We start from the raw sequence: 20,233 nt of genomic DNA on the forward strand, positions 1-20,233 counted from the left end.
CGCTCTCCAGGCCACAATGCAGAGCCTCCGGTCTGCGCAGGGTCCTCGTTGCATACCAGCGGACGGTATCGAGAAGCCATGCGCTGGCGGTTTGATGCAACGCGACCCTCAGAGCCGACCCAGCGTGTGACCAAGCATAGAATGTTTTTTTTTTTGCTCCTCTCGTTAGTCCCGCTTCATCTGGAGTGTGTGATGGCGCCGCCCACCTCCCCACCCCGCCCATTCCAAAGGGACTCTCCCAGCGACCGGAATCAGCCGCGATTCGAGGCCGTGCGGGGGCGACAGCCATCATCCTACGGGCGACCTGGACCCCGCGCCAAGCCCGCCCCAGCCTCGATGGGACCCTCGAAGGGACTCGCGAGGGGCCGCGGGGACTCGGCGGCGACGGGATCGTGGGAGGAGACAGGAGGGTCCCGACGCCCGCCACCGGTCAGATCCTCGGCCCCAAACCCCTGCCTGGCTCCTAAGGACCTGGGTCGGCCGCCCTAGCCCTTAAGGCCACTCACCTCCGCCAGGCCGCTGAGCCGCCGCGCGTTGCCGGGACAACGGCGCGCCAGGAACGCGGAAATAGCCGAAGGTGAGCGAGGCGGCCCCGAGGACGCCCGAAGCGCCCCGAGCGGCCGGAAAGAGCCGAAGGCGATCGGGCACGCACGTGCGGCTCCGAGGTCTGAGCGCCGGGGGCCGGGTTATTCCGTTCTGCAAGAGAGAAGCCGGACGAGCTTTTTTTAGGACAGACGGCGGCGCAGGGCCGGCGTCCGGGTCCCCTTCGTATTGAGGGCGCGCTGTCACAGCCCCAATCGACCGCGGCATCCTCCCCTCCTGGGCGTGTTCCCCTCCCGTGCATCCCGAGGCGGGGCCTTTCCAGCGCCGGGCGGTCTCAGCCCAGGCCTTCGCTGGGCTCCGCTTTTCTAGTCTGGGAGTGGAGGGCGTGGGTCAGGCGTTTCTGGGAAAGTCGATGCGCCCGGCAGTGTCCTAAGCTGTTGGGTGACTGAGGGCCTGTGTCCATTGCCGGGCCCCGGGCTCCACAGAACGGAGCAGGGCAGGGAGCGCCCCCCAGAAAGCAGCTGGCGGCCGGGCGCGGGGCTCGCGCCTGGGCTTCCAGCGCTTGGGAGGCCGGGGCGGGCGGATCGTTGGAGCCCAGGAGTTCGAGACCAGCCTGGGCAACATGGCGAGATTCCGTCTCTAAAAAACTACAAAAATTAGCCTGGTGCGGTGGCGCCTGTAGTCTCAGCTACAGGAGGCTGAGGGAGAAGGATCGCCTGAGCCCCGGGAGGCGGAGCTTGCAGTGAGCCGAGATCGCGCCACTGCACTCCAGCCTGGGCGACAGAGCGAGACTCCGTCTCAAAAAAAGAAAAAGAAAAAAAAAAAACACTAGAATTTGAAAAACACCCCTCTGCTTTGTTGCTATGAAGAAAATGACCAAGTGCCCAGCACCGCTCGGCCACGCTAACGTAGCGCAGAAGCACACACCCCACTCAGGAAAGGGTGCGCGAAACTGCCTCGGAAGCGCTTCCACACTTCTCCTCAGAACTCAGGTTCGCGCCCGATTCCACACTCCGAGTTACCACGGCGTTTTCTTCTCATGTATCCGTCAACACGGCTGCGGCCAATCACAGCACGGGCCCTGGCCTATTGGCTGCCTGTCCACCAATCCGAAGAGACGCACAGTCCGCAAGATCGCGAGACTGGCGTCACAACAGTACTCGCGCCGTGGGCTCGCCCCCTACGCCCACCGGGCGAGCGCGCCCGCCCAGACCTAGCCAATGGGGGCGCCGTTTTGCGGAGACGCGCCCTAAGAAACCTTGGGCGTGCTCGCCCCCGCGCTCGTCGCCTCGCCCCGCGCGCCCGCGCGCCCCGGCCCCGCCCCCGCGCGCCGTCCGTGCGGCCCCCACCGGCCGCCGTAGCCGGAACTGCTGCTGAGCGCGGCGGGCCGGCTTTACTAGACTGAGCTGCGGCAGTATCGGCGCCCGCAGCCCCCTCAACTGCGCGCCGGCCCGCGGAAGGGACGTGCCGGGGCTAGCGCCGCTCGGCCAGTCGCTCCCAAGGCGGACGACCAGCCAGGCGTCGCCGCCTCACTGCAGCCGGTGCTCGGGGGCCGGGGCTGCGCGGCCCGGCTGGTTCTGCGGGCACCCGGGGAGGCCCCGGGAAGCCAGGCTGCCGCCCGGCGTTGATGAAAAAGGTGACCAAAGCTGGGCGCTGGGGCTGTCATGGCGAGGCCGGGCCAGGGGGTCCTGTGGGGCGGCGCGGGAGAGCGCGGGGGAGGCGTCGCTCCCCCAGCGCGCGGTACAGCCAGAACCGGCCTCGGGGCGAGGAGGCTTCTGCGTCCCCATCGCGAGACGCGCGCCGGTGCGGAGCGGGACGGGGCTCGAGGAGACTGCGCCTCCGAGAACGGTCCAGTCTGGTTGGAGGTTCTCGCGAAAAGGAGGCCATCCCCGTGCTCCTTGGCCCTTAGGGTAAAATCGGGACGGCGTCGGTCCTTTCGGCGGCGAAGAGCGCGTGCCCGTGCTCGGTCGGCGTCTTGAGAGTGGAGCCCGGCGAGCGGGCGAGTTCACTCTGGGGGCCGAGTTGGTTTTGCCGGGGTCGCGCGTGGCCTGCGGGCGGACAGGCCCCTGGGCAGCGGGGTTCTCTGGAGCCCGAGAAGAGGTCTTTGGGCTTCTTGAGTAGAAAGGGGTGGGCTGAGGAGGAAGAGTGGGAAGTTCTCTGCCACCAAGTGCCTTCAGTTGGGGTGTTTGTCGTGGGTGGTTTTGTTCTTTGGCAGAGTTTTTACAAACTAGCGTGAACTCAAGGGATTCGCTAGACCAATTCCCACAGGAGAAAACGGCCACGGATCCTTGCGTGATCTGCACCTCAGGGTGGGGGCATCAGTGCGACTTTGAAGCCATTTCCCCATCTCTGGGAAAGAGAGGTCCTCGCCCGCGTCCCTGTATTTCGTGGTTAGTGTTGGTGCCTCGATCGTGTGTTCCTTGGAAGTGGAAATGCCCCCGTTCTCATCAGCTGTGTTGAACGCAGGGTCAGTATCTGCTGAGGAATCTTCAGCCTTTTTGCTTCCTCACACGTGCCCGTCCCGGACTGTTTCTGGGCTGAAGCGGTTGGTGTGTACCTGATTCCCTGAGTTTATTTTTGAATGGCTCCGCTTTCTGGGCTGCAGCATTTTTAGTCACTGCATTTTGTTGTTGACATTTTACAGGGCAGTGGGTAGCAAAGTTAATGTAATAATTTTATTAATTGCTGCCAAGAGTTTTCACACCCATGTCTTCTACCGCTTCTTGCCCTTGGACCCGGACATAACTGGGCTGTCACTTTCCCGGGTGGTTCCAACCTGTTCCATGCAACAGGCTCCTTTGTTGCAAAAGCATTTTTGACTGGTACATCCTCGCAGCAGCTCCCATCTCCCACCCTGGGAAGAAGATTCCCAGAGACCCGGAGCTGATTATTCTTTACGTGTGTTTTAAAATAAGCAGGCGGGCCGGCGGCATTGGGCCACCATGGAGTTCCCCGTGCGGGCAGGCGAGCCCGCGCTTCTCCCGTCCCAGGGTGGATCCGGCCTCCTCCGCCCTCCTCTAGGGCCAACCCTGGGGACCAGCGCGCGGGGCAGGTGCGCGGGGCCCGGGAGCCCCGCGCCTTTCGGGGGGCGGGGAGGGGGTGGGACGAGGGGCTAGGGCTGGGGCTGCGGTCCGGCCGGCCGAGGCGGCTCAGGGAGCGAGGCCGGCGCTCAGGGCCAGGCCATGAGCCGCGGCCCCGCCGGGTAGGTGACTGCGGGCGGCGCGGCGGCCCGGACCCGCAGCCGTGCCCGGACTCGCGCCCGCTCCGGGGGTCCCATAGCCCCAAGGGCCGGGGCCGGGCAGGGTCCGCCGAGCTGTCGCGCCCTCCCGCCGCCGGCCTGGGCGTCTGGACGCGGGCCTTGGCCAGGGGGCGTCCGGGGAGGCCCGGCAGGGTCCCGGGCCGGTGGGCAGAGCCGGGGGCGGCGGCGTGGGGGCCGCAGGGGCCGCGGCGGGCTCGGGCGGGCTCGGGCGGGCCGGGCCGAGCCGCCGAGAGGGGATTTGGAACAAACAACGGCGGCCATGTTGAGAGCGCGTCGGGGCCGCTAAACTTCCCGGCCTGCGCCCGCCTCACCGGCCGCCTCCCCTCTCCCGGCCGCAGGATGACAGTGAAGTTGGGCGACGGCGGCAGCGGGGAGGACGGGCTCAAGAAGCTGGGCAAGCGGGCGGCCGATGAGGAGTCCCTGGAAGGAGAAGGGGCCGGCGGCGCAGACGCGGCCGAGGAGAGCAGCGGCACAAAGAGGGACGAGAAGACCCCCCGGGCCGGCGCCGACGGCGCCCCCGCGCCCCCCGGCGCGCCGCAGGCGTCTTCCCCGCCGCAAGGCAGCCCCCAGGACCAGCACCACTTCCTCCGGTCCAGCGTGCGGCCGCAGAGCAAGAGGCCCAGGAAGGACCCTCCGAGCGCCCTGGGGAGCGGCAACGCCGGTGGCTCGGGGCCCCGCGGAAAAGGTAGGGCGACCCGTCACCTTGGGAGACCCCAGCCCCTCTCCGGGGTGTGCCGCGGGGGAGAGGAACCCATCGCCCCAGCCGGGCTCCACCCTAGCTCACCCATCCCGCGGCCTGCACTGAGGCCCTCACTTTGGGTGGCACTTATCGGGCATGTGTCCCCTCTCTCCTTCGAAGAGGCTGCGACTTTCTATATTTAAACTCTTTGAAGAGGCAGTGAATATCCTTTCTTGGGGGGAGTGAAGATATCCCTTAAAGCTGTTTCCTTCCCAAAGGATCACTGATGGTTTTCTATGGTTGTCTGTTTCAAACAGCGGACAATATTTGGGAAAGGGGAAGAGAAAAAAGTACCTGCTGTGTCTCTTTCCCAGACATCAGGCGGTGGCAATGCACCAAAGGAGCAGGCTTTTGAAACTCATTGGGGGAAGATGGGTAAGAAGCGGAGAAAGGATCATTGGGGTCTGACTTGGACTCACTGTCCTCTTCTTCAAGAGCTCCTGGCTTGAAAGTAGGAAGGGCATAGAGATGGGGCCCTTTGAGTTGCAACTGGAGTTTACTTCTGTGCCAAAGAAAGGAAAGAGTGGTGAAAACGATGGACGTGAACAAGCAACAGTTTGTAGTGTTCGCCTTTGTATTCTGAGGTGATGGCGAATGTTGCTACTTAGCTGGGGTCTCTACCAAGATAGTAAGAAAACGGCATGTTAGTTTTGTTCTCCATGTGCCAGTACTTCATTGTTGTCTGCTTTTGTTTCTATTTCAGTCTTGTGCTTTTCCTTACACAGGTGAATGGCTCTTTGATTCCTTTTGTTTCCGACCACATGTGCAGCACTTTGTATAAATAGCAAATATAACATCAACTTCCAGTGAGTTTCACGTGAAAAAAAAATCTTTCACTTCCTTCCTTGGGAAATGTTCATTTAAATTCTGTGAGTGGTCCTGGTAGTTTTGGAAAGGAAATATATTAGGAACTAATGGAGAACCTGCTTTGGAGATGTGTGCCAAGTGTGTTTCATTGAGCCCACTTCTCCTGCCTCATTCTCAACCAAAGAAGGCTGGCCTCCGGAATCATGGCCTTACACATTGGTAAAGAATTCTGACATAAGTATACTTATTTAGAGATGTAAATATAAGGTAACTTACCACGTTTCAGAATTTAAAACTTGCCTCATATAAATTTATTTTGGTGTGAAAGTTGCTGATCAATTTGGCAAACATGAGTGGCTTTGCTTGTTACTAGTTTTTTATTGCTAGTTACAGGTATGTCTAAGCTCATGTAAGCTCCATGGTTCCTTCAAAGGTTTGTTGTTCATGGTTCAGAAGCCCTGGACGTCGAGTCCAGCCGGCATTCGTCCCCCATGCCCCGGTCTTCAACCTTGCTCTGCCCCTTCACCCTCTTGGAGATGCTTCTCTGTCGGATGTGCTCACCTGTGAGACAAGGAACGAGAGCAGCTGCTTCAGCCCCTTGAAGTGCAGCTGCTAAAATGAAATGGCGCGTCGGTGTGAAAGCACTCTCAGACGTGTCCGTGGCTACTAGTATGAATAAGTGAAGTGCTGCTGAGAGTTAGTGATCAGGTAGAGTTTTGGCAGTTGGGATGAGGGGAGGCTTGCTTTTGTTTGTATGGTTGAGAGCGGCTTGCTAAAGTGCAGAACGTTTCCTGAGCTTGGCTCACGCTCAGGTCGCTGGCACTTCTTTCTCTGCTTCTTGTCCCGTTGTGTGGCTTGGAGAAGCGTGGGACTTTTCATTATGTTTTAATATTAATAAAATGCAAATTTATTAGAATTTGTTCTCCTCCTGACATATCCATTATCCCACTTTAGCAAGCAAATAATCTCTTTTTTTTTTTTTTTGAGATGGAGTCTCGCTCTGTGGCCCAGGCTGGAGTACAGAGACGTGATCTCAGCTCACTGCAAGCTCCGCCTCCTAGGTTCATAACATTCTCCTGCCTCAGCCTCCCAAGTAGCCGGGACTACAGGTGCCCACCACCATGCCTGGCCAATTTTTTTTTTTTTTTTTTTTTTTTTGTACTTTTAGTTGAGACGGGGTTTCACTGTGATAGCCAGGATGGTCTCGAGCTCCTGACCTCGTGATCCGCCCGCCTGGGCCTCCCAAAGTGCTGGGATTACGGGCATGAGCCACTGCACCTGGCCACAAGCAAATATATCTTTTTTTTTTTTTTTTTGGAGGGGGCAGAGTCTCGCTCTGTTGCCCAGGCTGGAGTGCAGTGGCCGGATCTCAGCTCACTGCAAGTTCCGCCTCCCGGGTTTACGCCATTCTCCTCCTGCCTCAGCCTCCCAAGGAGCTTGGACTACAGGGGCCCGCCACCTCGCCCTACTAGTTTTTTGTATTTTTTAGTAGAGACCGGGTTTCACCGTGTTAGCCAGGATGGTCTTGATCTCCTGACTTTGTGATCCGCCGGTCTTGGCCTCCCAAAGTGCTGAGATTACAGGCTTGAGCCACCGCGCCCGGCCGCAAATATATCTTTAAGCAAATAATAAACTAAGCTGTAATGGTGGCTTTTGGGAGAGGAGTAGGAAGTGGGTCTCCTTTGCATCTCAGAACTTCTTGGCCACTGTCTGCCTCGGAGCTTCCCAGGAAGGAAGGCTGCCTGTCCGCTGCTCTCTGCTTTCAGGTTCCTCGGTGCCTTGGGAGGCACTTCACTGCCCAGGACAGCCTCTGACACCAGTCTTTGGAGAGACCTCTGCTCAGTCGTCACTTCCATTACCCGTCAGAAAAGAAGGCCGGGTGGTGGCAGTTGCCACGCAACACTCTTTAGCTCACCTTCAGAGCAATGCTCAGGGGAGAATCCTCTTACATTCTGGAGAAATCTGCATCTGGAGTGGTGAGCATCTGTCAGTGAGGAAACGATCGATACTTCATTTTTCAATTTTTCACTTGGAAATGATGTAACTTCGATTATGCCTAAGGAATACGTAACTCAATCACTGGCAGTTCCTTTGGTTGATTACTTACTGCCCTTGCCAGTTTCAATCTCAGTGGGCCGGAGACTCTCACAGTGAATCTGGAAGAAAGGACTTGTGGAGTAAAGGAAAGTCTCTCCTTGCTTGACTTCTGTGCATGCGAGTGTGTTTTCTTTCTCTGTAAGAAGAGACTGTTTATTGGCTCCAATGCAAAATGCTTTTTTTTCTAGTACAATTTCAAATTTAAATTTTTTTGCATTGATAAAGGGTTGGTAGCTGTGATTTAGTGCCTGTGTGCCAGGCATCTTGCATCTCTGTAATTTTGCTTTTAGATGAGTGCAGAACCTGAAGTAGATTGTTTAAGTCACGTGCTCAACCTAAGCAGAAGGTAAGCTGCAGGCCAGAAATCCCAAAACAGACATTCCTGCAGCTCTGCTACACCACCCACGTGACCCTGGGACGCACGGGAGATTTTGGCTCAGAGCCGCAGAAATCATCTGAAAGACGTTGGTCACAAGACAGGGTCCTAATACCTTTCCCTGTTTGGCCAGTTCGTGGTCCGGCTGGCCCTGGGCAAACTGGTCCATCTTTGGGATAAAATAAACACCTGCCTCCGAATTGCTTGAACCCAGGAGGCGGAGGTTGCAGTCAGCCGAGATTGCGCTGTTGCACTCCAGCCTGGGCAACAAGGGCGAGCCTCCGTCTCAAAATAAATAATAAATAAAAATAAAAATAAACACCTGCCTTAAGCCATAAGGTGTTTAACAGGCACCTGGTGTTTCTGCCATGAAAAATGCATGCAGCTTCAAGATTACAGGACTGCAGGAGGAGGCTGCACAGGCTGGCGGGGTAAGAGGCCTACCTGTGGGGCGAGTAGAAGTCCAGGAATGCTGGTGCTTTGCTGGGGCAGATGGGATGAGAGAACACGGGGTGGGGACAGAGAGCCTCTGCTTATTTTAGCCCCCCTCACTCACTCCGAAGAACTGCAGTTCCATCATGGATGGGGAAATGCACCATCTCCAAAATAGGGTAGTGTAGTCTGAAGTGACAGTCATTTGTGTGTAGGAATCGGTAAACAACTGTGCACAATTTGCTCTAATTTATATTTTGTATAATCTGTGTACTGATTGTAGTTTCTAGATATTTCAAAGAGACGTCTTATAAAAGATTGTACTTGTAGTCCCAGCTGCTCAGGAGTATGAGGTGGGGGGATCACCTGAGGCTGCTAGTTGGAGGCTGCAGGGAGCTGTGGACATTGCGCTCCAGCCTGGGTGACACAGCAAGACCCTCTTTCAAAACCAAAACAAAACTAAAAAAGATAAAGTAGGTAAGGCAACATTTAAACATGGTTTGAAGGCTGAGCTGCTTTTCAAACACCTATATACTTTTGATATTAAAACTAGTTTCTGTGGTGTCTGTAGTTGTGAAGTTGTCTAATGAAGTAGACTTTTCTATTTTTCATTTTTGTGTTTTATTTTGGGCTGTATAAGGATATCGAGATAACAGGGAGATGCTTCCAGATATCTAAATCAGAAATGTGAAAATTAACATTGTTGCATAAAGTGGTGTGTAGAAGCTCTTTGTCACATTGGTAACAGCAGCGGGGTTTTGTTTTTTGTTTTTGTTTTGTTTTTGAGACGGAGTCTCATTCTGTCGCCTGGGCTTGAGTACAGTTGTGCGAGCTCGACTCACTGCAATCTCCGCCTCCCAGGTTCAAGCAATTCTCCTGTCTCAGTCTCCTGAGGAGCTGGGACTGCAGGCGCTCGCTGCTACGCCGGGCTAATTTTTTGTATTTTAGTAGAGACGGGGTTTCACTATGTTGCCCAGGCTGGTCTCGAACTCCTGAGCTCAGGCAATCCGCCCGCCTTGGCCTCCCGGAGTGCTGGGATTTCAGGCGTGAGCCACCACGCCTGGCACAGCAGCATTTTTAACACTAAAGAACCGCATTAGAGATGCGGAAAAGATGAGACATTCCAGGAGTTTGCGGTTTCGTTGGGATATCGTGAAATACTTACAGGATACAATTAGAAATCTTCTGGTGTTTGATGAAGAGGGCATACGCTTTTATAGAAACAGTGGAGTTATACTTGTGTTTCTCTCAAATATTTGTGGAAGGGGAGAATCTTCAAGGAGACGGTGCTGGTCGGAGCTTGCAGGAGGACGCTGAGCTTTGCAGGCATTGAGGGTGGGAGTCCCAGCAGAGAGGGGGACGGTGTGAGTGACTCCCAGGGAGTGTTGTGGAGACCATCAGGTTTCAGGTCAGCTTCAGAACCTGAAAGAGAACATCTCAGAGTCAGGCGACCCTGACCAGGGCTCTTGCAGGCACGCCTGGAGTGTGGACCAGATCTTTAGATTGATGGGATGATGTGAGGTCGGGAGGGGTCCCCGTTTGCTCACTGACTGCCTGTCGTATAGGATGGAGTGACAGCACTGCGCATGCATGACGATAGGGTGGGTAGGGGAGGCTCAGGACTCATCTGAGATGACACCTTGCCTGCAACTTGGCTTGCTTGAAGGATCCTGCCGTGTGACCTTGGTGGAGATGGTGTCCACAAAACCTTCAGCCACAACTCCGGCTCCAAGACCGGAGCTGCCAGCACCAGCATCTGATGCAATGCCCTGTGTTAGGAGAGGCACAGAATGCCTCAGGAGACTTGGAGGTGGATGCGTCGGACCTCTGCAGTTTCTGCGCCATCCGTGGCCTCCTGGGAAGGGTCCCTGCGCTCTTATGCTGCAGACGTAGGCCGTGAGGACGTGTCCCTGTGCTGGGGTTGGGGTGTGGTCCAGTCTGGAGATGCCCTTCCACGAGCGGGTGTCGCCAGTGCCTTTCTAGCTGAGAATGAGTGAAGCATGGGGGAGACGTGTGTGTTCACTGCAGTCCCCTCACCTCCAGACCATACTGACTTCCTCGCAGTTAGTGGGTCTTCCGTCACTCTTGATTTTACTGTTCCTAACTCTCGGAAGGAAGTTCACCAAACCACAGAAAGAGTGCTCCAGGACAGTGAATTGATGTTAGAGACGACGACAGGGTGTCACTGGGCTTTTGCGTCTGACCTCTGACGTCCAGAGATAGACATCTTCCAAAGGCCCAGCTCTGGCTGTCTATTAGCCGCGTGCCTTTGGGTAAGTCATTTAATTCTCGCCTTTTCCAGACTGAGGGAGGGACTTTGAGGTCGGTGTCCCCCGCACCACGACCCTGATCCTCCAGCTCTGTGACAGGACAGTGTGTGCTGCTTGGCTTTCAGAGCTGTTCTGACGGCACGACATGGGAAACGCCTGGATTTCGAGTGAGAAGGTTGCTGGGTTCTTGCTGACTACTGACTTTGGGGCTTTTAAAGCCTCAGTTTCCCCATTTCATTTTTTTTTAAATGACATATTGCTATTAATAACTTGTGAAAGTTTCCCCATTTGTAAGATGGAGATAGCTACACATTGTGAGGACAGGACATTGCGAGGACAGGAAGAAACAGGGCATTTGAATGCATTTTAAAGGCGCCATTTAAATGCAGGTTCTGTTACTTCCAGGCCTGCTGGGCACTGAGCAGCTGTGTGGCTTTGTGGGTGACCTACTCAGCCCGTGCTTCAGCTTCCCCAGTTGAAAGATATGGATAATTGTTCTTAAGGTGATATGAAGGGGTACAGGTGTTGGCATTCCAGGCCAACCTAGGACATGTGATGGGGAAGAGGACGTGTTGCAAAGAGCAGGTGGTAGGGCCTGTCTGGAGCTAGGTAGAGGGGTCAGCAGCTGGGAGAGTGCACTGGGGCCACATGGCTGTGCCCTCACTGCACACTCTGCACAGCAGGCTTCGGCAGGTGCTGGGGTTTGGGAGCCCCGAGAAGAGGCTGTTGAAATTGTCTACTTGGGCAGCACAGAGCTGGCTTGAGAAGTACGCAGTGCAGATGGGAAGGGGAAATTAGGTAGCAGTGTGGCCTCTGGAGAACTGTGGTACTGACGTGGACTAAACAGGAAGGCGGGTTCCGTTTGGGAGAACCTGGGTCCCAGCAGCCTGGGATGTGCTGTCTGGGGCTGCCCAGGGGCAGAGGGAGCATGGGGAGGCCCTTTATCTGGGCTCCATGGGACCCTGTGCTATCACTGAGCACTTGCCATGTGTGAGGCCTGGGACCAGGCCTGGGCGTGGGAGAGTCCCACACGGCTCTTGCTGTCAAAGAGCACACTGTTGGGGATCCTGCTTTTGCACCCCACTTCCTGCAGGCTTCTCGATGGTTCTCGTTGTGCAGACCATGCTCAGCCTCTGTGGTCTCAACAACAGTCACAGATGGACCTGGCTTTGGCCTTCTGCTTTTCGCTGGGTGTCCTGCACCCAGAGAAGCCCACCTAGTTTTGTTTACGTCGTTTTCTCTTTCCATCTCTTGCCTTTCTCCTCTCATTTTTCTTGTTGCTTCTCTGTCTTCTCCTTCAGTCATCACCTTTTGTTTTCATCTGAATTTCTCTGAGCTGAGGGTGGCCTTGCCCAAGTTGCCATTGTTGTATTCCACCAGGTGTCTCTGGTCTCACTTTCTGTTTTCATTTCGCTTGAGCTGTAGTCACTGAGTGAGCTGAGGTCAAGCAGTGAAGCCGCTTCTGCATCTGAAATTTTAGGGGTAAACCAGAGGCCACCGTCCATTTCTGCTTTGAAGTCTGTGATTCTTTTTTAAAAAGCATTCCAAGTTTAGGCCGGGTGCAGTGGCCCATGCCTGTAACCCTAGCACTTTGGGAGGCCAGGGCCGGTGGATTGTCTGAGCTCAGGAGTTCGTGATCAGCCTGAGCAACATGGTGAAACCCCATCTCTACTAAAATACAAAAAATTAGCCAGGTGTGGTGGTGTGTGCCCATAATCTTGGCTACTTGAGAGGCTAAGGTGCCAGAATTGACTGCCTGGGAGGCAGAGGTTGCAGTAAGCGAAGATTGAACCACTGCACTCCAGCCTGGGTGACAGAGCAACACTCCTTGTCCAACAACAACCAAAAAAGCATTCCAAGTCTAGAATAATGTACTTGGGGCGATTTGCTTTCTTGTCGTGTTTTTTGGGAGTTTTTTGTCTGTTTTGTTTTGTAGAGACAAGGTCTCCCTGTGTGGCCCAGGCTGGTCTTGAACTCATGGACTTAAGCAGTCTTCCTGCCTCAGCCATCCAAGTAGCTGGGACTACAGATGTGTGCCACCACGCCTGGCAATCTGCTTTGTTTTTTTTGAGACAATCTCTGCCACCCAGGCTGGAGTACAGTGGCTCGATCTCGGCTCATTGCAACCTCTGCCTCCCGATTTCAAGTGATTCTTCTGTCTCAGCCTCCGGAGTAGCTGGGACTACAGGTGCACGCCACCACACGGGGCTAATTTTGTATATTTAGTAGAGACGGGGTTTCACCATATTGGCCAGGCTGATCTCAAATTCCTGACCTCAAGTGATCCGCCGGCCTTGGCCTCCCAAAGTAGCTGGGATTATAGGCGCCCACCACCACGCCCAGTTAATTTTTGTGTTTTTAGTAGAGACAGGGTTTCACCGTGTTGTCCAGCCTTGTCTTGAACTCCCAACCTCAGGCCTGCCTTCTTTTCTGGATGTACATCTTGCTTTACTTTTCTCTACTGAGAATGTGTCATTTTTAAAACATCAGAAGGAAAGGGTGAGCACCTCGCACCTGCCTCGGGCTGCTGGGAGGTGGCCTGCTCCTCTGAGGAATGGGTGCTGTTTTACCAGCCTCGTCAGAGCTGCCTTTACTGTTGTGCCTTCTTTTCACTTCTGTGTGCCTTTGCCTCCTCTCTACCTCTGAGAACCCGTCCAGCTCAGACACTCCATTCTGTTAGCATTTACTGTTTCACTCTCCTTGTCTTGGATCACCAGTGCTGTGATCCAGTAAGATTTAGCAAGACATCTGGATTATGGAATTTTAGGAAATTTATGTCTGTTACTTTTTCAAATGTACCTAATGTCAACATGGGCTAGCAAAAATAAACCTGATATGTAATGGCAGAGCCGGTTAGCAAATTGTGGTCTTGGAAAAAGATAGTTTGGTGAGTGTTTCTTAGGAACCTGAAAATGGCTCTGCAAGCCTTTGTTGTGGGTGGTGCAGAGGTGGACAGGCAGTCCTTGCAGAAGTGACTCCACGTGAGGAATCCACGCTCCTGTACTGAAGAGTCATGTTTCCAATGGCATCTGAACCTGTCCATCATCTGCGAAAGCCCCAGGTTCTGGGGAAGCACCAGGTTGATTAAGTCCAGGTTTGGTGAGAAATGAGCAGGGCCAGATAACATGTCAGGCGTTTGATTAACCTAGTTTGTAGCGCAGAGCGTTTGCATACCTGAGTTTTGTTTCTGTTGTCTGTGCAGGATGGGAATGGAGCAGCCGGAAAGCTGGCTGGGCGGGACACACTTGGAACGCATTGTTTATTCCACGCCAGTGGGCTGTGAATACTGGACATTCAGGTGCAGCACCGTCTGGTAGCTCTCTCTGCAATGATGGCCGCATGCGGACGTTGACTACCAGAAATGGGGCTGGTGCGACTGAGAGGCTGAGGTTTTTTTCTCTTTTAAGCTCTTTTTTTGTTGTTTTTATCCTGAGTTTCACTCTGTCGCCCAGGCTGGTGTGCAGTGGTGCGATCTCTGCTCACTGCAACCTCCGCCTCCAAATTTGAAGACAGACCACCACCGGGTGAGGCACTGAGCCTCCAGCCTGCATGTGGCTGCCCAGGCACAGCCCCCTTCCGGGTCGACCCGGAAGCGGATCTGGACGGAAGAGCCTGTGGTTATCTCATTAGGAAAGCATTTTTACAATAATCTACGTTTGCTTGGCTTTTCCCTTTTTTTTTTTTGGAGACAGGGTCTCGCTCTGCCATCCAGGCTGGAGCACAGTGGTATAGTCTTGGTCTGCTGCAACCTCCACTACCTGGGTTCAAGCAATTCTCCTGCCTCAGCCTCCCAAGTAGCTAGGACTACAGGCGCGCCACCACACTTGGCTAATTTTTTTTTTTTTTTTTTTTTGAAGACACAGTCTTGCTGTGGTCTCGATCTCTTGACCTCGTAATCCACCCACCTCAGCCTCCCACAGTGCTGGGATGACAGGTGTGAGCTACTGCACCTGGCCACGCCTGGCTAATTTTTATATTTTTAGTGGAAATGGGGTTTCATCATGCTGGGGATGCTGGTCTCGAACTTTTGACCTCGAGTGATCCATCCACCTTAGCCTCCCAAAGTGCTGGGATTACAGGAGTGAGCCACCGCGCCCAGCTGGCTTTTGATTTTTAAATGTTTTTGTTTCAGAGTTTGAAGGTTTCCCAACTTTTTGTGGTCCTGCAGTTCCATATAAAGAGAACCCTGGTTATCACAGGGATACCCTGACAGTTCCCGCTCCCAGTGCAAGGAGGAACTGAGATGGGTGGGAGGAGTGTGTCAGGCCATGAAAAGTTTTCATCTGCGGTCTTTGACTCCTGCCACATCTCTGCCCGCGGTCTCGGCGGAGCCTGGCCGGGGTTCTCAGTTCACAGCTGGGGATTGAAACCTCCTTGGGGTCGTCTTGGGCTTTTCCCTCCTTGCCTGGTCTCAGAGGACTCGGCATGAGATTGGGGACTGATGTTGTAGTAGGATTTGCAAGGTTACCAGGTCATTCTGAGAACAGTACATTTTGTTGGTGGGCATTGATTGAGGATAAGGAGTTTTAAGACTAAAGATTCTTAGGCATTAAATGGTTCATATTCCGAAGCACTGATTTAATCTAAAAGAAGGTGGTGGTGTACACGTTTAAATGTTTTCTTGAGCTTGAATCTCAACCTACTTTTTTGAAAAGATAGTAAGAATATTTCAGCCAAAAACCTCATTTGCAAAAGAAACATGCACGAAATGTGACATGAGGCTTCATTTTGCAGATGGAAGAGATCTCTGTCTGCACTGTGGACAGTGGGTCTTAAGCAGCAGTGTTGTGCTGGTCCACGGTTTCACATAGAATCGTGCTCCTTTTCTAACTGTAAAAGCATTTGAGGGTCATTTGGCCAGGTAAAGATCCTGGCAGTCCTGAGCAGCCTCCCTGGCGCCGTGGGTCCTGGGTGCTGTCTGCCAGTGTCCTCAGTTGAGGAGTGTGGAGTGGGACTTCAGGGCAGTGGGCCCTTCCCTCCCTCTGGCCCTCTGTCCTGCCTGGCCCGCCAGCTTTCGGGAACAGATCACTGTACGGTGCTTTCTCTCCAAGGAGCTGAAGGTGGTGGATCATCGTCTGGAAATGTGTCTGGGGTTGCCCCTGCGGCCCCTGCAGGGGGCTCGCGCTCCTCCTCCCGGAACTTAGGGTCTTCTGGTGGCGAGAAGGAAGAAGGCAAAAAGGTCCGGCGGCAGTGGGAGTCGTGGAGCACAGAGGACAAGAACACCTTCTTCGAGGGGCTGTACGAGGTGAGTAGGCTGTAGAGGCACGGCCAGGCAGCCTGGGCATCCCTCTCAGAGCCCTGCCCTCCGCTCCCCGTGCTTCCTCTCTGCTGTTAGATTCTAGAACGCAGGTTCCTGGGGGACCCCTGCAGTGGCCGAGGCTGGTGTGGGCTCCAGGCCCTGCCCACTGACCTTGGCCATTTTATCTCCTCACTGAGATTTTAGAAGCTATTACTGGTGAGGTGTCTGTGAGGAGGTGTTTTTGTGTGTTTCCTTCATTTCCTTTTGGATATTCTCACCGCTTGTCTCTCAGAGATGTTCTTGACTGAAGGCCCTCTTGTCTCAGGGCCTTCCCTTTGTGCTGAGTGGGCTGATTGAGGAGGGATGGCCTCTGAGGGGAGGCACAAGGGAGTGTTTGCCTCGGGGGCCAGCGTAGCTGAGAAACCTCACGAGATGTTGCCGCTGACTTGAGACACAATGGAAAGTCCTAAAAATAGAGAGAAGTCACTCTCTGACCCCACTGCCCAGTGAATGCCCGTGCTCCCTGCTGGCCAGTTTCACCTGCATTATTGTTTTCTAAATCCTTGTAATTATTGTGAGCATACTTTTTAATTACCATTGCTTGCATTATTCATGGTGTTTCATAGTTCTTTTGCTCTGTATTTTTTTTAACGCCCGTAAATGTTCTCCTTGCCTGTGTGCTCAATGTTTGCTTTTGTAAAAACATCGTGTTGGGGCACAGCCATGGCCAGGGTGGATGTACTGTCTGCGGCTGCTGCCACCGCAGTGCAGAGTTGAAGAGCTACACCGGACAGGGTGGCCCTCGAGGCCCTGGCCAGCCACTGCTCTGCTTGGCCATTCCTGTGTGGTTAAGGACGACTGAGATCCTTCCAGATTCTGTTGTTGCAAGTGATGTTTACTCTGTGGTAAACATCTGTGTGCACGTTTCATACTTTAGACTGCTTCTTTGGCATACAATATTAGAAGTAGGTTCATGATCAGTGAGCCTTGTCCTTTTTTTGGGGAGACGGAGTCTCACTCCGTTGCCCAGGCTGGAGTGCAGCGATATGATCTTGGCTCACTGCAACTTCTACCTCCTGGGTTCAACCAATTCTCCTGCCTCAGCCTCCTGAGTAACTGGGACTACAGGCACAGGCCACCATGCCCGCTAATTTTTTGTATTTTAGTAGAGATGGGGTTTCACCTTGTTGCCCAGGCTGGTCTTGAACTCCTGAGCTTAGGCAGTCTGCCCACTTTGGCCTCCCAGGAGCCTTATTCTTTTAGTAGCTAATTAATTGGTGTGATGGAGAAGTCTTGTCAAGCCTGGGGAGCAGAATGCTCAAGAAAGAAATGGAGGCTCTGGAATGAGGTGTTTAGAGAGGCATTAGAAAAGGAGACACCCATAAACGTGGGCGTGAGACTTGACTACGGTGCATGCCGTGGCCAGGGTCGCTCCCGCCCTGGGCTTCAGGTTAGGTTCTGCCCACGCCAGGTGGACCCGACTGCCGTGACAGTGTGGCTTGACTCTGATTGTCCGAAGAGTAGTGTGCATGAGTCCCGTTTCAGTAGGTATGAAGTCATTTAAACACATTCGTGTGTTCCTTTTCTTCCCTTTAAGGATCTAGAGCACCGCAAGGAGGCTGTTTTTGTGTAGATTCTAGAGCACAGCAAGGAGGCTGTTTTTGTGTAGATTCTAGAGCACAGCAAGGAGGCTGGTTTTGTATATAGATTCTAGCCCCAAATCATGCCTTTAAGCTGTTTGTTGGTCTTGGAGGACCTGCGATTCCTGGAATATTTTCAGAATCAGCAACCATTGCTGATTCTTGCCTGAAACAATTACTCCTGTGGCGTGGCCTTTCCTCCTTGGCAAGACTGTAGCCTCTGTAAGAAGGTCTGGGTGCCCGGGAGCAGGAGATGTGGTTGTCCATTAAAAGTAGCAGAGGAGGCCGGGCGCGGTGGCTCAAGCCTGTAATCCCAGCACTTTGGGAGGCCGAGACGGGCGGATCATGAGGTCAGGAGATCGAGACCATCGTGGCTAACACGGTGAAACCCCATCTCTACTAAAAAATACAAAAAACTAGCCGGGCGAGGTGGTGGGGGCCTGTAGTCCCAGCTACTCGGGAGGCTGAGGCAGGAGAATGGCGTAAACCCGGGAGGCGGAGCTTGCAATGAGCTGAGATCCGGCCACTGCACTCCAGCCTGGGCGACAGAGAGATTCCGTCTCAAAAAAAAAAAAAAAAAGTAGCAGAGGAAGAGTTCCTTGTTAATGACCCCCCTTTACCTTTATTCAAGCAGTTTAGTTCGTTTCCTTCCCATTGGGTTAAGGTGCTCATTAGAGTTTTTCTATCGGGCGGATGCTTTTTGAGGAGTTCTGAAGTCCTGAATTAGTAATAATAATTAATAATTGGCTGTTCTGATCATGTAATGCTTTCTGCTGTGGGTTCTCTGTATCTGAGTATGTATGTGAGAAAGAGCGAGGGCAAGAGAGAGGACCGTGTTTGTTTTTTGTTTTTTGTTTTTTTTGAGACGGAGTTTTGTTTTTGTTGCTCAGGCTGGAGTGCAGTGGCGTGATCTCGGCTCGCTGCAACCTCTGCCTCCCGGGTTAAAGCGATTCTCTTGCTTCAGCCTCCCGAGTAGCTGGGATCATAGGCACCTGCCACCACGCCCAGCTAATTTTCGTATTTTTAGTAGAGACCAAGTTTCACCATGTTGGTCAGGCTGGTCTTGAACTCCTGAACTCAGGTGATCCGCCCACCTCAGCCTCCTAAAGTGCTGGGATTACAGGCATGAGCCACTGCATGTGGCCTAACACTTTTTATTTCTGCATTGTGAGTCTCATCAAAACAATGTGGGCCTCTGGTGGGGTCTTGATGTATGGCTGACTGGCCAGTGGCAGGTGTGACTGAACCCTGGAGCTGTGCGGTGACGGTGGCTGGGCACAGGCCTCTGCTCTGAGAAGTGCGGCTCCTGCCATGCTGTCATGGCCACTGCTGCCTTTTTGATGCCTCCCTGGGAGGGGTGCAGCTAGGCTGGCTGGGGCCTGACTGGATGCAGGGACCCCACGGCCGCCACTGGGCCTCAGTTGGTCACTCCTGATCATGGACTGAATTCTCTCCTGCTTCAGCTGCTCCTCAGGCGAGAGTGGTGCCCCTGCGCACCCTACTTTGGGCAGTGCTGGGCATGCTCAGATTGGCGCCTGTCCAGTTACAGCCCGTCCAGACTTCTCCCTGTGGCAGGGAGGGCATTCACCTGTGGCAGGGCACTGGCCTCCTTCCTCTGAATACCCTTCCATTTCTGTGGCAGGTCTGCACAGACCCAGCCCGGACTTCATTTCATGTTCCTCTTCCTGCTTATATCCGTCCATTGTCCGTGCTTGTTTTTGCCATACAGTTCTTGATTTCCTACCTGACAGCCATACAGCCAGCGTCCTGTGCTTCCTTCTCACCGTCTGCACAATGACTGCGGCCTCTGCTCTGGCCTCTGTGCTTCGTGGTGCTCCCATTCTCTGTCCCCACCTACGCCTTCCCCGTCTGTGCACAGGCAGCCGGGGGCATCCTCAGCCTGTTAGCATCTCCACAGCTCTGTGGACACTGCAGATGTCTCTTCACCCCAGACGGCTTCCTCAGACTTTCAGCCCTGCCTGTCTTTTGTTCTCACTGCTGTTAGCATCTGTGTATCTGGTTCCTGACTCAGGACAGAGCAGTCTTGTCACACTGAGAATAAGAAGAAGTCTGGTGGGGCTTGCTGCCTTGGAGACACACGGCAGGCGCAACACAGATGCCCTGGGACTTTAGGAGGCCGCAGAGGTTAAGAACAGGCGAGCAGGAGGCCTGGAACCCGGGTTCTCAGGGAACCTCTGAGTAGACGACCCCGCAGTGACATGCAGAAGCCATCAAGTTCTTCATCATGGTTCTTGCCAAGGCCCAGGGAGTGTGGGGAGGGCTGGGCCTGCCTGGACCCTGCAGGAAAGCCCTTCATGCTGCTTCGCCTCTTTATGCTTTACCTGCCATTCCTTTTGAAAACAATGAACAAGTTTTACTTTTTCTAAAGTTTTCAATTTTTCATTTCATTTTTGCACCCAGACTGAGGTGCCAGCCTTCCAGGCCCACCCTCCAGCCCACAGCAGCTTCTGTCTTCACCTCCAGCCTGTGTTGCTGGGAGTTACAGATCCTAAAATGTGTCAATGTGTCAAGCACAGTGCCGCCTCCCCCCTCCGGCCCCTCCAACTCATCTCACGCTCCCCCAGTTGCCAAGAGTCTTCTGAGATGGACAGGGTTGGGGGCCAGCCCCCGCCAGTCCCCAGGTTCCCATTTCCCTGAGGATTCCACTCCCCAGTTACTACCCCTTAATCAGCATGTTTTTTGTTTTTAATTTAAAAAAACATCTTTTTTTGAGAGTCAGTCTTGCTTTGTCACCTAGGCTGGAGTGCAGGGGTGCCATAGCTCACTACAACCTTGACCTCCTGGGCTCAAGTGATGATCCTCCCGCCTCG

The 20,233-nt window shown here is 54.0% G+C and overlaps 2 protein-coding genes across 12 annotated transcripts in view; one reads left to right on the plus strand and one right to left on the minus strand.

Moving 5' to 3' along the window:
- Positions 1–1,614, minus strand: part of LOC105485847 (intraflagellar transport 140) — a 104,126-nt gene extending 102,512 nt beyond the window's left edge. The window contains exons 1-2 of one of the 2 annotated variants that reach the window (XM_071083859.1): positions 1,471–1,613; positions 507–696 (exon numbers count right to left, since the gene is read on the minus strand). The gene's annotated coding sequence lies outside the window, so the exon portion shown is untranslated. Of the gene's footprint in view, positions 1–506; positions 697–1,470 lie in introns of both variants that reach the window. The other variant, XM_011748407.3, reaches the window with a different exon arrangement.
- A 145-nt stretch (positions 1,615–1,759) lies between these two features.
- LOC105485846 (cramped chromatin regulator homolog 1) overlaps positions 1,760–20,233 on the plus strand; it is a 66,170-nt gene continuing 47,696 nt past the window's right edge. For 5 of the 10 annotated variants that reach the window (XM_071083862.1, XM_071083867.1, XM_071083863.1 and 2 more), the window contains exons 1-3: positions 4,141–4,487; positions 7,115–7,324; positions 15,575–15,768. In XM_071083862.1, coding sequence (XP_070939963.1) covers positions 4,142–4,487; positions 7,115–7,324; positions 15,575–15,768 — 750 coding nt within the window. In that variant the 5' untranslated portion in view covers position 4,141. Of the gene's footprint in view, positions 2,180–2,677; positions 3,011–3,672; positions 3,746–4,140; positions 4,488–7,114; positions 7,325–15,574; positions 15,769–20,233 lie in introns of those variants that run through there. The other 5 variants (XM_071083868.1, XM_071083865.1, XM_071083866.1 and 2 more) reach the window with 5 other exon arrangements.

Source organism: Macaca nemestrina, chromosome 18 (genome assembly GCF_043159975.1).
Source record: "Macaca nemestrina isolate mMacNem1 chromosome 18, mMacNem.hap1, whole genome shotgun sequence".
In the NCBI taxonomy this organism is placed as follows: Eukaryota; Metazoa; Chordata; class Mammalia; order Primates; family Cercopithecidae; genus Macaca; species Macaca nemestrina.